Source organism: Pungitius pungitius, chromosome 18 (genome assembly GCF_949316345.1).
Source record: "Pungitius pungitius chromosome 18, fPunPun2.1, whole genome shotgun sequence".
Taxonomy (NCBI): domain Eukaryota; kingdom Metazoa; phylum Chordata; class Actinopteri; order Perciformes; family Gasterosteidae; genus Pungitius; species Pungitius pungitius.
Window position 1 is genome coordinate 9,307,183 of NC_084917.1, and position 17,310 is coordinate 9,324,492.

General features: G+C 41.7%; 1 protein-coding gene across 2 annotated transcripts in view; it reads left to right on the top strand.

The window, feature by feature from the left end:
* trabd2a (TraB domain containing 2A) overlaps positions 1-17,310 on the top strand; it is a 48,467-nt gene that overhangs the window by 18,976 nt on the left and 12,181 nt on the right. For both annotated transcript variants that reach the window (XM_037485612.2, XM_037485613.2), the window contains exons 3-4: positions 2,217-2,363; positions 2,808-2,982. In XM_037485612.2, the coding sequence (XP_037341509.2) occupies positions 2,217-2,363; positions 2,808-2,982 (322 nt within the window). The remainder of the gene's footprint in view (positions 1-2,216; positions 2,364-2,807; positions 2,983-17,310) is intronic.

The window sequence follows — 17,310 nt, forward strand, 5'->3', positions numbered from 1 at the left end:
TCTCCACATGTGGGAATCTGACTGTGATGCTGTTTGCTCTGGATGGACACAGCCACCCTACTCCATCTCAACAAGGGGGGGGGGGGGCATTTCCATGACAAAGGACAATTATTGACTTTCATTGGCTCTGCCTGCTTTGATATCAGCAAGGGGTGTGTCTGTGTGTGCGTGCTGGAGGGGACGGGGTGGGGGGGGGTGCTTGAGGGGAAGAAAAACCAGGGGAACCTGATGAAAGGAGCCGAGTGGGAAAGTGTACCCACTGACCCACAGTGCACTAACAGAAGAGGAGGATCCCAGTGGAAAGAAAGAAATCATTCATGGAGGTTTCCTTTCTCTTCGTTTCTCCGTATCCTCTCTCACTTTCTCGCTTGTGTTTTCTTTCCGCGGCTATCTCTTTCCATCCCTTAACCTCCCTCTTCTTTCTTTCTCTTTCTTCCTCTTTCTTTTTAACTGGCTATGACTGATCCCCCCCCCCCCCCCCCCTCCCACCCCCACCCCACCCCCCCCCCTGTCCTCCTCCCTCAACAGCCATAATTTAAGGGGCTGAAAGGCACGGCGAGCGGAGAAAGAGGAGAGGAGAGAGCTGGGAAAAAAAGGGAGACCTTGCAGATGAGGGCCTTCCTTCACTGACGTGGCACAGATGTGAGGGTGTTTTTTGTGAAATGAGTCGGGGAGGGGCGCGATAGGCTAATTTGCGCGGCATAAAGACGGGGCCCTTTTCATATGCAGAGCGCTACTTTGATGCGCGGCCGATGAAAGCTGGAAGGAGCGCAGGGGAAACGAGAAGAGAGGGTGACGGAGGGGTTCTTTGTCCCGGGACAAGAAGGCATCTGCTCCGGGCTGCCCTCATCTCCTCCTCTCCTCTGCAGCACCGAGGGCTCCCACAATGGGCCGGGCCGACAGAGAAGAGTGTCATCAGAGCACCTTAGAAAGCCGAACACGAACAAAACAAAAAAACTAAAAAAAACAGCCGCTTGGGTTGGCCCCGGTCGGCGTACGGGTATGCATATCAATACACAATCCATTCGACAAAGATCTGAAAGTGCACGCACACTGAAGTGTAAAAACATACTGTATGCACATTTACGCAGTTCCACGGCCGATGAAACACATCCTCACTTTGACTGATTGCTCCCATTGAGATACAAATAAGCCATACAAACTTTGCTCTTCTATGGAGCGTGAGATCAATGGCCTGCAGGGTGAAAGGTGTGCGTGCGTGCGTGCGTGCATGCGTGCGTGCGTGTGTGTGTGTGTGTGTGTGTGTGTGTACGCCGGGGAGATCATAGGGAGAGCTTGTGCTGAGGTGAGTGGCGGTGGTTTCTTTGTGTGTCCATCTCAGTCTTCTGTGTGCGGACCCTGGGACTTCCACAGTGTGTGTGTGTGTGTTTGTGTGCATGCATGCATTTGTGTGTCCTCGCGGTACTGATCATAGGCACACCAGGGCACTCTCACCAAACACTGGCCGATTTCACGCTCACACAATAGTTGAGTCTCTGCAGCGGAGCACAGAGGGGTGAGGCGTGGAAAACTCAAACTGTCTCCTTTGCTGTGCAGTTGAATAAATCAAAGTATTTTACTAAGTTAGCTATCCGTTCGGGTTTTAGATCACATCAAGGTTTGTGTCACTCAAGGTGTAACAAGAATATATTTTCGAGATCTATGTGTAAATTATGGCCTTATGTGGAGCGATGTTGTTGTTGGTCAGTTGACTCAAACCACATTGGTCCAATTACTCAATTACTGTTCCATGGATTGTGATTACATGTTGAACAGACATTCCTGGTCCCCAGAGGTTAATACATGACTGGAGACTGTTGTTTGGATAGCTTTGCATTCATGATCAACTGTAACAGAGGTGGTATCACATGCTCTAATTCTTCAATTGAAATTTTGTATTACTTTATCTACAGTTACTGTTGCATCTTCTATCTACAAATCCCCGTTCTGTGCCAGCACATGAGTATCATTACTTCCCCTGAATAGTTTACACTACTTAAGTTTTTAAAGCATTTTAAACTCATTTAAGTTTATTAACTGGAGTAAACATATCTATAACTGTTTTTACAGGTGAAAGAGATGGTCGTGAGCAAAGTTGTGCATTATTAATCCTTTCCTCATAATTTCAAACATACATTTAATTGCTATTTAATACGTATACAACTTAACTAAAAAACTCAATCAATCCATAACTAAATGCCCTTGTCTCATTCTAGGTGATCTTTGCCCTGAACCAGACGTTGTTACAGCAGGAGTCTTTAAGGGCAGGAAGCCTGCAGGTCCCGTACACCACCGAGGACCTCATCAGGCACTACAACTGTGGAGATCTCAACTCCATCATCTTCAATCATGACACCTCACAGGTCAGTCTCATCGTCTCTTACCTCATCTGATCTTATATAGCGGTGGACTTTAACTACTTTCAAACTAGTTAATAGGCAAAGCGTCATTATGACCCTTTGACCTGTTGGAGTGTCCCAGTGACATGACCCTTGACCTTATACCTTAACCCCTAACCCTCTGACCGACCTTTCATCCCCCCTCACCCCGTCCTGCGCCATCCTTTCTCCCTTCTCCTCTGTCATATTGCCAATTAACTTATTCTGTCCTTCCATTTATCCTTACCATGTCTTTGTCTCTATTATGTTTTCTCTTCTTCCACCAAACAATCCCAGTTCACTGTGGTTGGTTCAAATACACATTTCATTGTGTTTTTAGAATGTCTTTTACTTTGTGTACATCGAAAAAGAAAGCTCTGGAAAAATCTCCTCTCCCTCTGACTGAACCGTCACCCCTGCACCCTCCAGGTCCCTAACTTCAACAATGTGACGCTGCCACCCAGCGAGCAGGTGACCGCCCAGGAAATAGACAGCTACTTTCGACAGGAACTCATCTACAAGAGGAATGAGCGGATGGGGAAGAGGGTCAAGACGCTGCTAGAGGAAAACCCCGACAAGAGCTTCTTTTTCGCATTCGGTGCAGGTTGGTGCTCACCGTTTACTAGAAATGTATGACACGCGGAAGCCAAGGGGGGAAATACACCACCGGTGGGTTCCACGCTAGGCCATGTCAGACCGATACATTTAGTTATTTGGGCGTTCATCAAAGCACTCAATAAGATTACTATTATCTCTCCGGCAAAATTAGTTAAATTCCTCTTTCTGTTGGAATAGCACTTCTGCAAAGGACAGCTTAACGAACTGAGCAGCTTAACAAACATGTAGACAAAGAGACAACAAGAAAAAGGAGCCAGAAATCCCAGTTGATTGAGATGTGGCACTCACTGATTAGCTTTCTCACTCTAATCTGCGGTGTCAAATGCAATGTTCTGTCTTTTTACTTATTTGTCCCAGGACATTTAGTTTTTAGGACAAATACACGTTTTCCTTGTCTCCCTCTCATTGTTTTTTGATTCTGTTGAAAAGCAGCTCGGTATTTGAACGGCGCCTTAGTGGACTTAACTAAACTAGACTAGACTAGAAGACATTGATCCATAGCTTTATCAGCCGAGGGTCCAAAAGCAGAAGCTCAATAAAATGTCCTTTCATCAGTCCAGGGCTAAACCAGAAACCAACATCTGGCCTGTTTTAGTTCTTTCACATAGTTTGACAAAAGCTCTGTTGAATTCTTTGAGTTCCTCTTTAACTATGAAGCAACCTCATGACAGCCTGATAAGAGATTTGACTTAAAACAGGGATTATGAAGAGACTAGATAACAGCCGATTCCACAAAGCCGACCACTGAAGCACCGATGACTCTTTGTGTGAGTGGGTATGTGTTTCTTGGTTGAGCATATCCAGGGGAAGACTCTCTTTGTTTTGAGGAAATCCTTTGGGTTGTTTTGCCTCGTTAATTGTTTAATCTGGAAATTCACACCTCAAAAAACTGAAAAAGAAGACTAGGCAATTTTGAAATCATTTACTCGAATGTGTTTTTCAATCAATTTTTCATTTTTTTTCACTCCAAAACATTTAACACTTTCCACCCAAGCTAGTGCTTTACACACAAACCAAAAGCCAAAAGTAAGACAACTTCTCTTTGCGATCAACTAGCTGTTTCATTTCATGTCAGCTTTAATCTTTTTTCACTTATTGATTTATTTGTAGTTTTTAATAGAACCCTTCATTTAGGGTCATCAAAATGTGTTCATGAATCAATTCCAATTAAACCTTATTTATTACACTTTCAATGGAAAATACATTTTATAATTAATTAAATGTCACAATCCACGTCATCCATTTTTAGTCCATCAGATTCACTCACTGATGGCACAAAATTGACTTTTATGGACTCCATTTATCATTAGAAACTTTAAACAATATGTGACACATTGGAGAGAGCCCTTTTAATGCAATGAGTCAGATTTGACTGCTGATGGCATTGTCAGAAACCAACGTTTCTTGGGTCATTTAGAAGCAGAGACGCTGCAAAGTTGGAGCAGCAAGAGAGAGAGAGAGGCCTTCACAGTCTGCTGGTCTCAGAGCTGCCAGGAAACAGCTGAGGAAAAGCAGACACACACGCACACACACACACAAACCCTAACAAGGAGTACATTTCACCACTTGTCCCTGAGGAGGTGCCTTTACAAGGGCTTGGTCTAAAAAGGTGTGTGTATATTTGTGTGTCCGTTATCACGTGTGTGTGTGTGTGCGTGTGTGTGTGTGAGCTGGTGAGTGAAAGTGATACGGGTAATCAGCCCAGAAGTTCTAGTCTCAGACGGACGGAGGGCGGGTTGCCTCGGCATGTTCAAGGAAGGGGATGGGGCACATTAGGGTGCACACACATGTGCATATGCATGAAACACAAACACATATAAATGTACACACACACACACACACCGGCACACACAACCTCCCCTGGCCCCAAGACGGATCGGAGAAAAATGTGCCCCTAATTATCCCTGGAGGGGTCAGAGGACACACACACACACCCATAGATATAACATATACACACGCACACACACCTACACACACACTCACTACAAAGGAACCCATTATGTCGGTGTACTCAACTTCCCTGTTGTCAGGTGTGAGAGCAGTCTTATCAGTGACCATCTCATGTCTCTGGATGTTTGCAAAAGGATGCTGTGACAGATTCAGGGGGAGTTATTGAGCATTTAGTATTTGCGTAGCTAATAATTTACCAAAGTATGCGTCTGAGGTGTTGCAACGACAAGAAACTTGGAAACAACCTAAAATTGTAATTTCTTTTTTTTAAGGTAAATTATGATTACTTCAAATTCTTCCAGACTTTGAACTAAATCGTATTCAGAGGAAAAAGCCACATATCTATCATAATTCTCTTAAGGATCACATTAGCGTGCAGGGATTTGCTGGCAGATTCCTTACTGACCTGTGTGGAAACTTGTTGAGGGTTTACATTTTCCCCAATAATAAGCCCAATGGCCACAACAAGTTAACAGAACAGTTTGTACACCATAATTTATTTCCTGTCAACTTGCCTGCTTGGATCCAGAGTGAACTTTGCTGAAAGAAACTACGCTAACAAACATTTGAGTGTTTGTGGAGGCCTAATGGCAGTAAGCATCCAAAATACAACTGCAACAACTTGTACTCTGATAGCATTGTGAACTTCTTTGCCCAAAAAGCCCTCATATCGAGGGCAACCTGCATCATTTATGTTTGCACTAAAACACAATGCTCCTGTTGTAGATATTCAATCCTGACCTGTTGTTAAATAAATTCACCTGAAGCAGAAATCTAATGAAACTTTGATTGAAAGTAGCTGAACTCCCTTCATGTAGCTATACAAGTTTTAACAATAGTGAAGACAACAGGATGAATGTTTTTCCTGCTTTTCTGTGTCTATGGAGGAAGAAATGTCTTGTGATTTTTATGGGGAGGGGGGGGGGGTTGTTTACGGAGAAGGCATTAATAATTGGCCGTTGCACAGTGCCAAACCAGAGCTCACATTTTCAAACCCTAAATGATTTCTCATGTGCTTACAGCATAACACACAATACGCACACTTATTCTCCCACTGTGCTGTTTTCTAGGAGGATCTTTTTGCACTTTTTGGACCAAGTGTCAAGTCATAAAAAGACAAAACGAAAAAGAAACTAGGAATCTTTGCTTGTACATAGATCGCACTTCTTACGGACATCTAGTAGCATATCATAAAATGTCTGAGACGGGAAAGACGGGGCTTAGCTCGAACATTTCATTTTGATGCCAAGTTAGTCCACACACTGGATGAGAAACCGCACCACACTAGATGTTTGTTTGTGAGGAACTATTGGAGATACTTCCCAATCAGTATTATATAATACGCACATGACTTCATATCAGACCAATTTAACATTCCAGCCCTGGCGTTTGGTAAAACGTTGTTTGTACAGCGGTCGGGTCAGAGTGGTGGTTAGAAAGGCAAACAGTCAAACAAACACAAGTGGTCACTGGTCAGCCGACAGGAACCCACACAGCTTGCTGTGCCTTCCTCTTCCCTCTCGCTGCACACTTGTCTTCATCGGTATATGTCGGTCTATAATGTGTCTAAATGTTTTTTAGCACAAAAAAAGAAATTATCGCAAGATAATCGAGAGATGATAAGAGCCGCCTGCAACGATGTTGTGTTCATGTAGAGAACGACCGTGGTGACCACACAGAGGTTTATTTACTGTTATGTGGGCGTTGTTGGATTTATGGAATGGTCTTCAGCCTCTGTGCTAGATTCAACCACAAAGAAGGGTCAGAAGGGTACCAGAACAGCCAACACAATTGACTCAACCTTTACTGACATCCACATAAAACAATTGTTGAACAAAACGCCTCTGACAGGAGTTCTGGAATCTGGCAGCTTTCGGTGCTGCTTGTTTTTTTAAAGCAACAAAAGTTGCTTTAAAAAAAGCCTGCTGGCTGAAGTAAGATTTTTGACGGATGAGACTTGCCAGTTCTCACACTGTGTCAGCAAGTGTTTGAATGTCAGCATGCCTGCAGTATTCAGAGCAGTAACTTAACATCGTATGCATTGAGTCAGAATTGAAGTTTTTTTTTGGTTTTCCAACACATAACTTTACCGCTGCCCCCTTATCCTGCTCTGACTTTAGGGTATTGTCACGCATTTCTATACTATACCGTACTGTAAGTAAATACCTCCTGGAAATTTGTCTGTTCCAGCCAATGTGTTTGTTTGAAATAGCACGGCCATCACTCAATGTAAATGATGATGTTTAAAAAGCGCCATATGGGCAAGCAGGCATATGGAAGCGGTTATTGCGGCGCTCCACTGGTACAGTAACCCAATCCATGTATACAATCTCAAACCATGTTCGCTTTATTATCTCGGCCATACCCTGGCACTAGAATAAAATGATGTGTTTACGTATCGCTGATGGCTCAGGGCTTAATTTCCGCCGGCTCTTACTAATTCTTGACTTTCTTAGCCTCCCCTGGCTGAACCTGAACGCATCGATGTTTCTCAACCCTCAATGTGCTTAGCACATCATCATTCCCCTCAAACTCCGCTCCAAAACCACATATTTAAATATTTGCGGTGGTGTAATTGCCAGTGTGGTTGACGGGCTCTGATGGTTACTGTACTCTGACATGTTTGACTCTTTTCACAGACAATTACGGTTCACCTTTGGATCTTTTGCTATTTACGTCGGTGGGGCCGCGAAGTGAAACCCCCCCCCCCCGGTTAGTGAGCTGCTCAGTGTGGCGGGTAGACTGTAATAAATGGACCTGAGGCCCATGACAGAGCTTGATATGAACTCATAACTCACATGGAGGACCCTGACTTGTTAGAGTGTGGGTTGCTGTCGTTACTCGAGCGAGGAAATTGTCACTTAATACTCTGGTGTAGTTTAAGTCAGCGCGGTGACTGAATCAAATTCATGTGTATGATAGCAGAGAAGAAAAATGAACTACAATTTTTTAGTGCTTTTTGGTCATCTTTGGCATCTGATCATGCTATTTTATTAATAGTATGTAATGACTACAATAGCAAACACTGAAACAAAATACAGGTTTTTCAGATTTAAAATACCGTACTGTCATCATCACTGTTTACCCATGGCAAGGGAGCATGCAGTGCAGCAAATCACAACCTTTATTCAAACAAAAATCTATGACCTTATATGTCAGAAATGTTGGAAAATGTGTCTTAAATAATGCCCAAGACCTCTAGAATATTTCCATTGGATTGAAAGGTGTCACCATAAAATACATGGCACATTGCCCTTAGTATAAAGATGTTATATCGCTAAGAAAGAGTTGAAATAAACAGTTTAAAACACAATACTGTCATGCAGCTCTGAATAAAATAATTAAAGTGTATTTAGTAAGCTGTTGTAATAGTATTTAGGGAATTTCAAACAAATAAAATAGCTGTCTATGGAATCCATTTTGTATGTAAACCAAACCTTAACCAAGCCCGCGTACATCAAAGCCGATCGATCAAACATTCCAACCTTACACATACCTTTCCAAAGTAACTCCTTGTGTTTTCACACTGAGCTCAAACTACATCAGTACGCTGCACTCTTTTGCTTTTTTTCTTCCCCTGATGGTGTGAAAGTCAGAAATGTGGTGCTTTTTTCACAGCACCTCACCCTCATAAACAGCAAGTTTACAACTGTTTGGGGCAGTCGCTGACATAAGTACACACATGTCATACAGCACCATTAAAATCCAGACCCGACCTACCACATACTCTGTATGGAAGTGAACAGGCAGGACCAGAACATCTGCCAAGCCTGGATTAAGTCCCTCCATTTAAATTTGCATCAAACTCGTATTCTGCAACTTTTTTCCATTTTTCATGTTGCATCTTGTCGAATTTTTTCTTTTTTATTAAACAATGCCACACAAGCAGATCTGGAGACCCTAAGCACGCATCAAAAGCAATCCATCAAAGAGTCTGTCAGCTGTCAGACTGTGACCTTTTTTATTTTCCCCACACCCTAAGAACTGGTCACAACTGACTCATTATAGGCGGTTATCACACAAGATGTATTTTTGTACTTCTCTAATCTGCCATATTAGCATGTTTTATTAGATATGGTCCTAAGACGCACATCATCAAGTGTTTACTGTATAGGGTCATACAAGCACAGCAGTATTTCCTATGATGTCACATTTTGGTACGGCTAGAAAAGAATATAAAGACTCATACCACAAACCAGTCATCTTACAGTGGCCACCAAGTGTGAAGTAGAACGAATGAATGTGAGCAGCAATGCAGAATAACACCTTGAAAGCTGTGTGAAGGAGCTATTGAATCTATGCTTTACACTCATATTATGTGTTAGACTCTATATGAGAAGAGGACAGAGTCATCATGACTCCACCCATTGTTTTGCAAACAGCAGTTTTGAAGCCTCTTGTGTGGCAAGTTGTCCGTCGCCATCTTGGATTACATCTGCCACAGTCTTGGCCTTTTGCAACCATTGCACAGAAATTACCGTATTTTGAGATTGGGGTATCTATACTTTACTGGAGTATTTATTTTTCAGATGACTTTTTACTTCTACTCCTTACATTTTCACGCAAATATCTGTACTTTCTAATCCTTACATTTTAAAAGCCGATCTCAGTTGGGTATTTAGCGACATGGACCCGCCTCCTCCTCCTCATAGTTAAGCCCATATAACGTTAAATGAGTATCTTCGTGACTATGGGTTTGCCATACATATATATGGGTTTTTTTCTAATTATTGATAATCTGACACAACACAGCGACCTGCAAGTAGCGCATTATCTTAAATGAAGTTATGTGTGTCTTAATGCAAGGGCTTAGAAATTAAATGAACAGAAAAGGATTCTGTATTTAGTCATAAAGCCTGAAAAAACAGGTTATTTGTGCAATGTTTTGATAACTGACCGCTGCCAGTTTTTCCCATCATAACAGTGGTGCACCCCCCCATGAAGATGTAAACCCACACTGCATCAATGGGAGCAGCGTGTGTGTACGTCCTCCGACCATGTCATTAAGCCGTCTCTGGAAAATGGGTTTTTGTTTTATTTGTTTAAGTCATATACACTCACCGGTCACTTTATTAGGTACCCCATGCTAGTAACGGGTTGGACCCCCTTTTGCCTTCAGAACTGCCTCAATTCTTCGTGGCATAGATTCAACAAGGTGCTGGAAGCATTCCTCAGGGAGTTTGGTCCATATTGACATGATGGCATCACACAGTTGCCGCAGATTTGTCGGCTGCACATCCATGATGCGAATCTCCCGTTCCACCACATCCCAAAGATGCTCTATTGGATTGAGATCTGGTGATTGTGGAGGCCATTTGAGTACAGCGAACTCATTGTCATGTTCAAGAAACCAGTCTGAGATGATTCCAGCTTTATGACATGGCGCATTATCCTGCTGAAAGTAGCCATCAGAAGTTGGGTACATTGTGGTCATAAAGGGATGGACATGGTCAGCAACAATACTCAGGTAGGCTGTGGCGTTGCAACGATGCTCAATTGGTACCAAGGGGCCCAAAGAGTGCCAAGAAAATATTCCCCACACCATGACACCACCACCACCAGCCTGAACCGTTGATACAAGGCAGGATGGATCCATGCTTTCATGTTGTAGACACCAAATTCTGACCCTACCATCCGAATGTCGCAGCAGAAATCGAGACTCATCAGACCAGGCAACGTTTTTCCAATCTTCTATTGTCCAATTTCGATGAGCTTGTGCAAATTGTAGCCTCAGTTTCCTGTTCTTAGCTGAAAGGAGTGGCACCCGGTGTGGTCTTCTGCTGCTGTAGCCCATCTGCCTCAAAGTTCGACGTACTGTGCGTTCAGAGATGCTCTTATGCCCACCTTGGTTGTAACGGGTGGTTATTTGAGTCACTGTTGCCCTTCTATCAGCTCGACCCAGTCTGGCCATTCTCCTCTGACCTCTGGCATCAACAAGGCATTTCCGCCCACAGAACTGCCGCTCACTGGATGTTTTTTCTTTTTCGGACCATTCTCTGTAAACCCTAGAGATGGTTGTGCGTGAAAATCCCAGTAGATTAGCAGTTTCTGAAATACTCAGACCAGCCCTTCTGGCACCAACAATCATGCCACGTTCAAAGTCACTCAAATCACCTTTCTTCCCCATACTGATGCTCGGTTTGAACTGCAGGAGATTGTCTTGACAATGTCTACATGCCCAAATGCACTGAGTTGCCGCCATGTGATTGGCTGCTTAGAAATTAAGTGTTAACGAGCAGTTGGACAGGTGTACCTAATAAAGTGGCCGGTGAGTGTAGTGTTATATGTTTCCATCCTCCGAACGGCAGGTCACGTGATCTGAAGGCACCTTCCCATCATATTGTAACGGACTGTTTGTCCTTAATGTCCTTACATTGACTTATACTTTAAGTAGTTTTGAAACCAGTTCTTTTATATTTTTACTTAAGTAAAAAGGTTGACTTGATACTTCAACTTCTACAAAAGTATTTTTAAACCCTAGTATCTATACTTCTACTTGAGTACTGAATGTGAATACTTTTGACACCTCTGGCCAATGGCAAGAGACTTACTGATTGGATTCACTGCCCAGAGGGTATGCTGCTCAAAATTTGAGTTCTGGTGGATTTGGCGACATCTTTGGATACTTGTGGTAGCAGCAATCATGTCTTAATGCAGATCCGGCAGTTCTGGAGGCAGAAAACACTACTTGAAGCAATTACTTTTTCAGAAAAGAGAAACAGCTGAGGTCCATGTTTACATCTTAACTAAATGAGCTTTGCTAGGAAGAAGTCATTCAATATTTGATCAAATTCACAGCAAAGGCGCTGTGTTTATCCGGTTGAATGGCTTTAATGCAAACTCATAAAACATGCTTGGTAAGGTTGGATATATGCGTTGTTTCCTATAAATCTCTCCTACGAGTAAATTGAATATATTACGTAAATAATCTGATCCATTGATACATGTAGGTAGATTACTTCATAAGTATTAATATCTCATCAGTGGCAGCACAATTTGTTCCTTTTACTGCTTTAAATCAAATCTAGATGCAACACACAGGGAGTCGTCATAACAACGCTTATCTGATCGGTATGTAAAACACAGGCTCACTGACCACGTTTCTCCGCTTTCTAGTCCAGGCGTGGATCTCTCTCTTGATCCTCGTCCTCTTCAGAAGTGAAATGTTATCGTACGTATTTGCGATCCCAAATACATTTATGAAACACACGTTACCAGGGCGATGTTAACATGTCAGCAGCATCTGCAATGTATCACGTGGAACATCTCTGTCTGTTCCTAAATTGGAGGATAAACCTGTCAGCTGCTCTAAACTAAACTGAAACTAACTGGCTGTTAAGCTGCTGAGTGAAAGGCACCTAAACATGTACATTTTGTTGCACCCTTTGGGTCAAAGGCCTGTGTCCCTGCACTTGAAAGACATATTTCATACAGCCCAAAATTCTCTCCCGGTCATAGCAGGGAAAACCTTTCACAACAGCTTGTTTTGATTTATTGAAAGAGTTGAACTCCTCACCCCTGACCCCATTCAAACCCAGCAGTATTTCCTTGTACACCTGGAACTGGCTCTTAACAGGCCTGCCCAGGGGTTCAAATACCTCACTTCTATATGAAAGGAAAAGGGTAAGGAAAATGATATATGTAACAGGCAATAGTGCATCTATTGATGATCCTGAGTGGGAATTGTTATGCAAGCCCTTTTTTGGTATGTCCTTTTTTCGTTTTTTCGAGGTAAAACATTAAAGCAGCACTCTGCCCAGAGGGGATACGGAAACATGACTTATGTGGTTTGTGGCCTCCACTCTCTCCCCCTCTCACTGGACTTATTGAATACTATGTTTCTTTGGATTGGGGAGTTTTCTGGTTGTCTCTCTGAATGAACTTGTGTTGTTGGCCGTGCACAGCTCACGTGCCATAGAGCACCAGTTGGAGTGTTTGTATTGAAATGAGCTGCATGTGTACAGATATAACTTTTAGATATTGTGTAAGTCTCTTAGAACTGATTGACGCTAATGTTTTATCCATGTTTATTCATCCATATATCGTAGTTTTTTAAAATAGTTTCATTGGTCTTAAGTTTGAAAGTATTAAGAAAATAATAGGGGAATTGGATCTTGGTTGAATTGTTTTATGCCACTCTCTGATGAAGCAACAGCAATGTAATCACACAGGCTGAGTTTTGATTAGCTTGTCTTGATATTACTAAGTGGGTTTTAAAAACTTATTTTTACACATGAAAAGTTTGAAACAAATGACAATGTGTTATTCGAGAGATTTGATTTTCCCTATTTGTTGGGGCTGTATGTACCGATGTAAAGGACGGCCATGTTTCATTGTGACGTATTTGCAGGGAGGCAGGATAATAGAGGGTAGAGCGATTAGGGAGGAAATGGGACAAATGGAGGTTTGACAAATTGACAAATTTCTGTCATTGTAACTAACTGTGCCTAGAAGGAATGAAAAAAAAAAAACTTTAAAAAACTGACGTAGGGAAAGATAACAACCAAAACAGAGCCTTCTGCTCTCAGTTAGAATCTAAGCCTAAATCACAAATGATCTGCAGGCCTTATTTGATATCTACAACATCTCTGACATATTACACAGAATTAAATACTCACTAAATTGCCCCCGAGCCACGTGTTTTGAGAAACATCTGAGAAGAACTACGGAGTGGAGCGCTTTTCCAGAAACGAGTGTGCATCCAACTCCCCCCGTTGCTTTCCTCTTTCTGTGCTGAGAGAAATGAAAGGCTGAGCAAAGACCCGCAGCAGGATACCATGCTGACCGGGATCGTGTGTTTTAAGTTGAGGTCGCGAAATGCCAACTGATGGAATATATTTTGGAAGGTTTGGGCGAGCAAAAGAACACAATTGAGGAAACGAAACACTGTTATGTCTCAGTACTTCTGCTGGTTGAACGAGCTGAAAGATTGTGATCAAGTCTTCAGTGCACAACAGTCTGCAATTGATTTAAATATAACACAGCTGGTTATGCAGCGAGGTAGAAACCATTCTCAATTTCCTGCATAAGTTTGCTTTGGATTGATCCAAAACCTGTTGGTGCTGTTTTAGAGTAATGGTTTTACTGATGCCAACTTGGTCCTTGTGAACCCACAATGCATCCTTCAACTCTGCAGTGTGTGAAGCCTCATTTAGCCTGTATAGTCCATCACAGGGGCTCACAATGTAGGAATTGCATTGCATTGCAATGTCTTTCCATTGTATCTGAGCATAATGATCCAGTAATGTATGTGCAAAGTGCAAAGATTAAAATATATATATCTGAAATAAACTCCTGTACAATTAGTCTTTCAGCCTTCCTACCCTTAAATTCTAAACATATCTATTAGAACGATATACGTTATATTCCAAATGTAGATTTCTGAGTGGTAATGGGAAACTGAAGACAAAGTCTTCATTTACACTGATATTTTTTAATATTTAAAAAGCAACCTAACTGACTTTTCAATCTCCTTTCACGTGTATTTTTATTGTCAGGATATCTGAGCAAAAAGGAGACATTCAGAGGCTCTGGTTTACTTTGTTAAATCTGGTTTACTTTGTTAAAAAATGCTCACTTTAACAGAATTTTCTAACTTTGATCACTGTTTCATTTGACCACAGTGAATGCGCTGGTGTGCGCTCAAGCACGATCATATCTTGGCAGCAGGAGCCAAGCTGAGGACAGTGTAGAGACTATTGCAGTCTGACAGATGTAATCCCTAACACAGCTCCAGAGTTCTGTGTGCCACCACAAATGTTGAATGTGAGTTTATTTAAAAAACAACCTCACACCACAGGGCTCTTATGTGCTCTGTTTCTCATTTGCTTTCAGCATAAATTCAAAGCCGAGGTTGCTCTGCACGATCTCGAGAGACAACTTGTGCAGACAATTTGACCGTTTTTATCCTCACGAGAAATACAGCGACACATAATTCATGAAAATGAAAGGCAAAGCGACAAAAGGGTGGGCATGTTTAATGGTCCATCTTTTTGATTGCCACAAGTGAAGATTCCTTTGTAAGCCAAACAAACATCATTCCAGGTACACTCCCCCAAATATACCCGTAATAAATTTCCCTTCAGGGCATCTTAACGGGGCATCGTCAACATTTGTCTGTGACGTTTTCTTCCAGAAACATTGAGATGATTCTACTTTGATATAATACATTTGGCCAGATAAAAGAAGGTCATTATATGGGAAAAGGCTTCAGTAACAACTACTGTATGGTTAAAGTATGATTGTATGATGTATGATTTAGTATTTTAAGAGGTGAGAAGTTATTTTATTTTTTATTTATCTATTCAAAGATTGGTTCTTAAGATATTTTCTAGACCCAGGCTCCACGGTTTTTGCTTTGGAAAACATGCATGCCAAACTAAGATATCGCTTCACGCAGCCTTTAGCAGACTTTACATGGGCACCGTGTCAAGATACAGTCTACACGGGCTCAATAGAGAGGTGTTTAGGCCCTAATCCGAAGCCTCACAGGATGCTCTTATTCTCAGCCATCACAGTCTGGCATCTGACGACTTAACATTCCTGTGTTGTTTTTGTGCGACTTTTCTCTCTGTCTCTATTCCTTTTCCTCCTTCCACGTTCAACTCAGCAATTGAGCTCAGCACTCATTCCTTTTGTTTCTGCCACCGTCTGTCTAGAACGTTTTCTTTTTTTTTGTTGTTGCTGGGGCTTTTGTCAGAGTATGTTGTCTTTGCATCGGTTGTTTTTTCTTCTTCCCTCCGTCTCTCTTTCAACAGCTTGTGTCTGTTGACAAAATACAGATTGTATCAGTTTGACAATAAAGGAATGACCCATTGAATTCAGCCGGTTCCTGAGCTGTGCGTCTCACTATGGCTGGGAGAAATTGAAAGAGAGATGTTTTGATGGTTTTTGAGATGTTAGCATTCTTTAAACGAATTTCGTGGAAGAGAGCTGTTTTTTTGTGCTCTCTGCTTGCTTTCAAATTCATACGACCATATCGCCGTTTTATCGCAGCTTTCTCACGTCGCTGTTATCTTACACTCAGGAAGTCATAATACATTTCTGAAATGCATTTTATTGTTTGAAATCAGATGACACCTTAAAATCCACCATTCATTTGCGTATTTTAATTATTTATTTTAATTTACAAGATGTAATTCAGCGGTTTCCACAAAATGCTGTCATTATTCATTTTTATAAAATAATTTTTAACATATAGTTTCATATCGTAAATGTCTCTTTTTGTGCATGCATCGTAAAACACTACTTTCTAAAGTGTTAATTAAAGATTTGGGATTATCATTAAAAAATTTTTATGGGCATTTTTCTGCATGTTGGGTCCCTGGCAGCTTTATACAGTATGAAATTAACAAAAGGATAAGTAAGACGCACAGGTGATTTCATGCTAAAATGAATGAACCACGCATGTTGGGTAAAATCCGTTCAAGACATAAAACAAGACAAAGACCCCAATGAATGCACGCAGATTCACCTAAACAAACCCAAATCAACAGGAGAGTAACGTTAAGGACCACAGATAGATGAGTCAACCCGCCATGCTGACACCGAAACTGCCCTTGCAGATACTGCGAGTGACCGCAGTCTAAGGGTGAGCTCAATTTTAGGGAAATTATGACATCATGCTCAGAAACAAGGCCCATACAGTAGGTAATTAACTGCTGAGCAGCAGAAGCACTAAAACAACATGTCGAGGTTTATTTTGGCTCAGTCATCGCTTTCACCCTAAAATCTGAACTTCAGTCTTTCTTCATCAAACTGTGTTTTTTTAAATGTACATAAGTACCACAATTGAATATGTGGTGTGTTTTAGAATGGTTTGAGCAATGACAGTGCAATATTTGTTTTTCTCTTAACCCCTATGCTATTATATGAAGCGTATCCTTATTCTGCAGAGTTTGAATCACAATGACAACATATAGTTGCAAGTGACATCATCCTCAATTGATTCCAGGCGAAAACATCAATTTTTCAAACTATTTTTTCCAGGACTCATCCAGTGGTAAAGAATTGTGGTGCCTGCTAGGATGCACATTTGACCAATATGAAGAGGCCGCTTGGTTTCAACACCACAAGTTCTGTTACTTGAATTAAACAACAGTAACTGCAGCCTTCAAGTAATTTAATTGTGGTTACGATATGTTAACTTAAAGCACTTAGCGCTTCTCTGCTGGATTCCTGTCGCCGTCTAACATTTTACTAAATGGCTCAGGGGATCGCGATGTCGGCTGGTGGTGGGGGTCACCACTGCCATACTCCCCCGCCATGCTAAAACATGGAAACAACTAACAACTTTAATGTATTGCAATTGTGTATGTTAGTGGTTCCAATAGGATAAATCCAAAAGACAAAGATGTTGTGCATT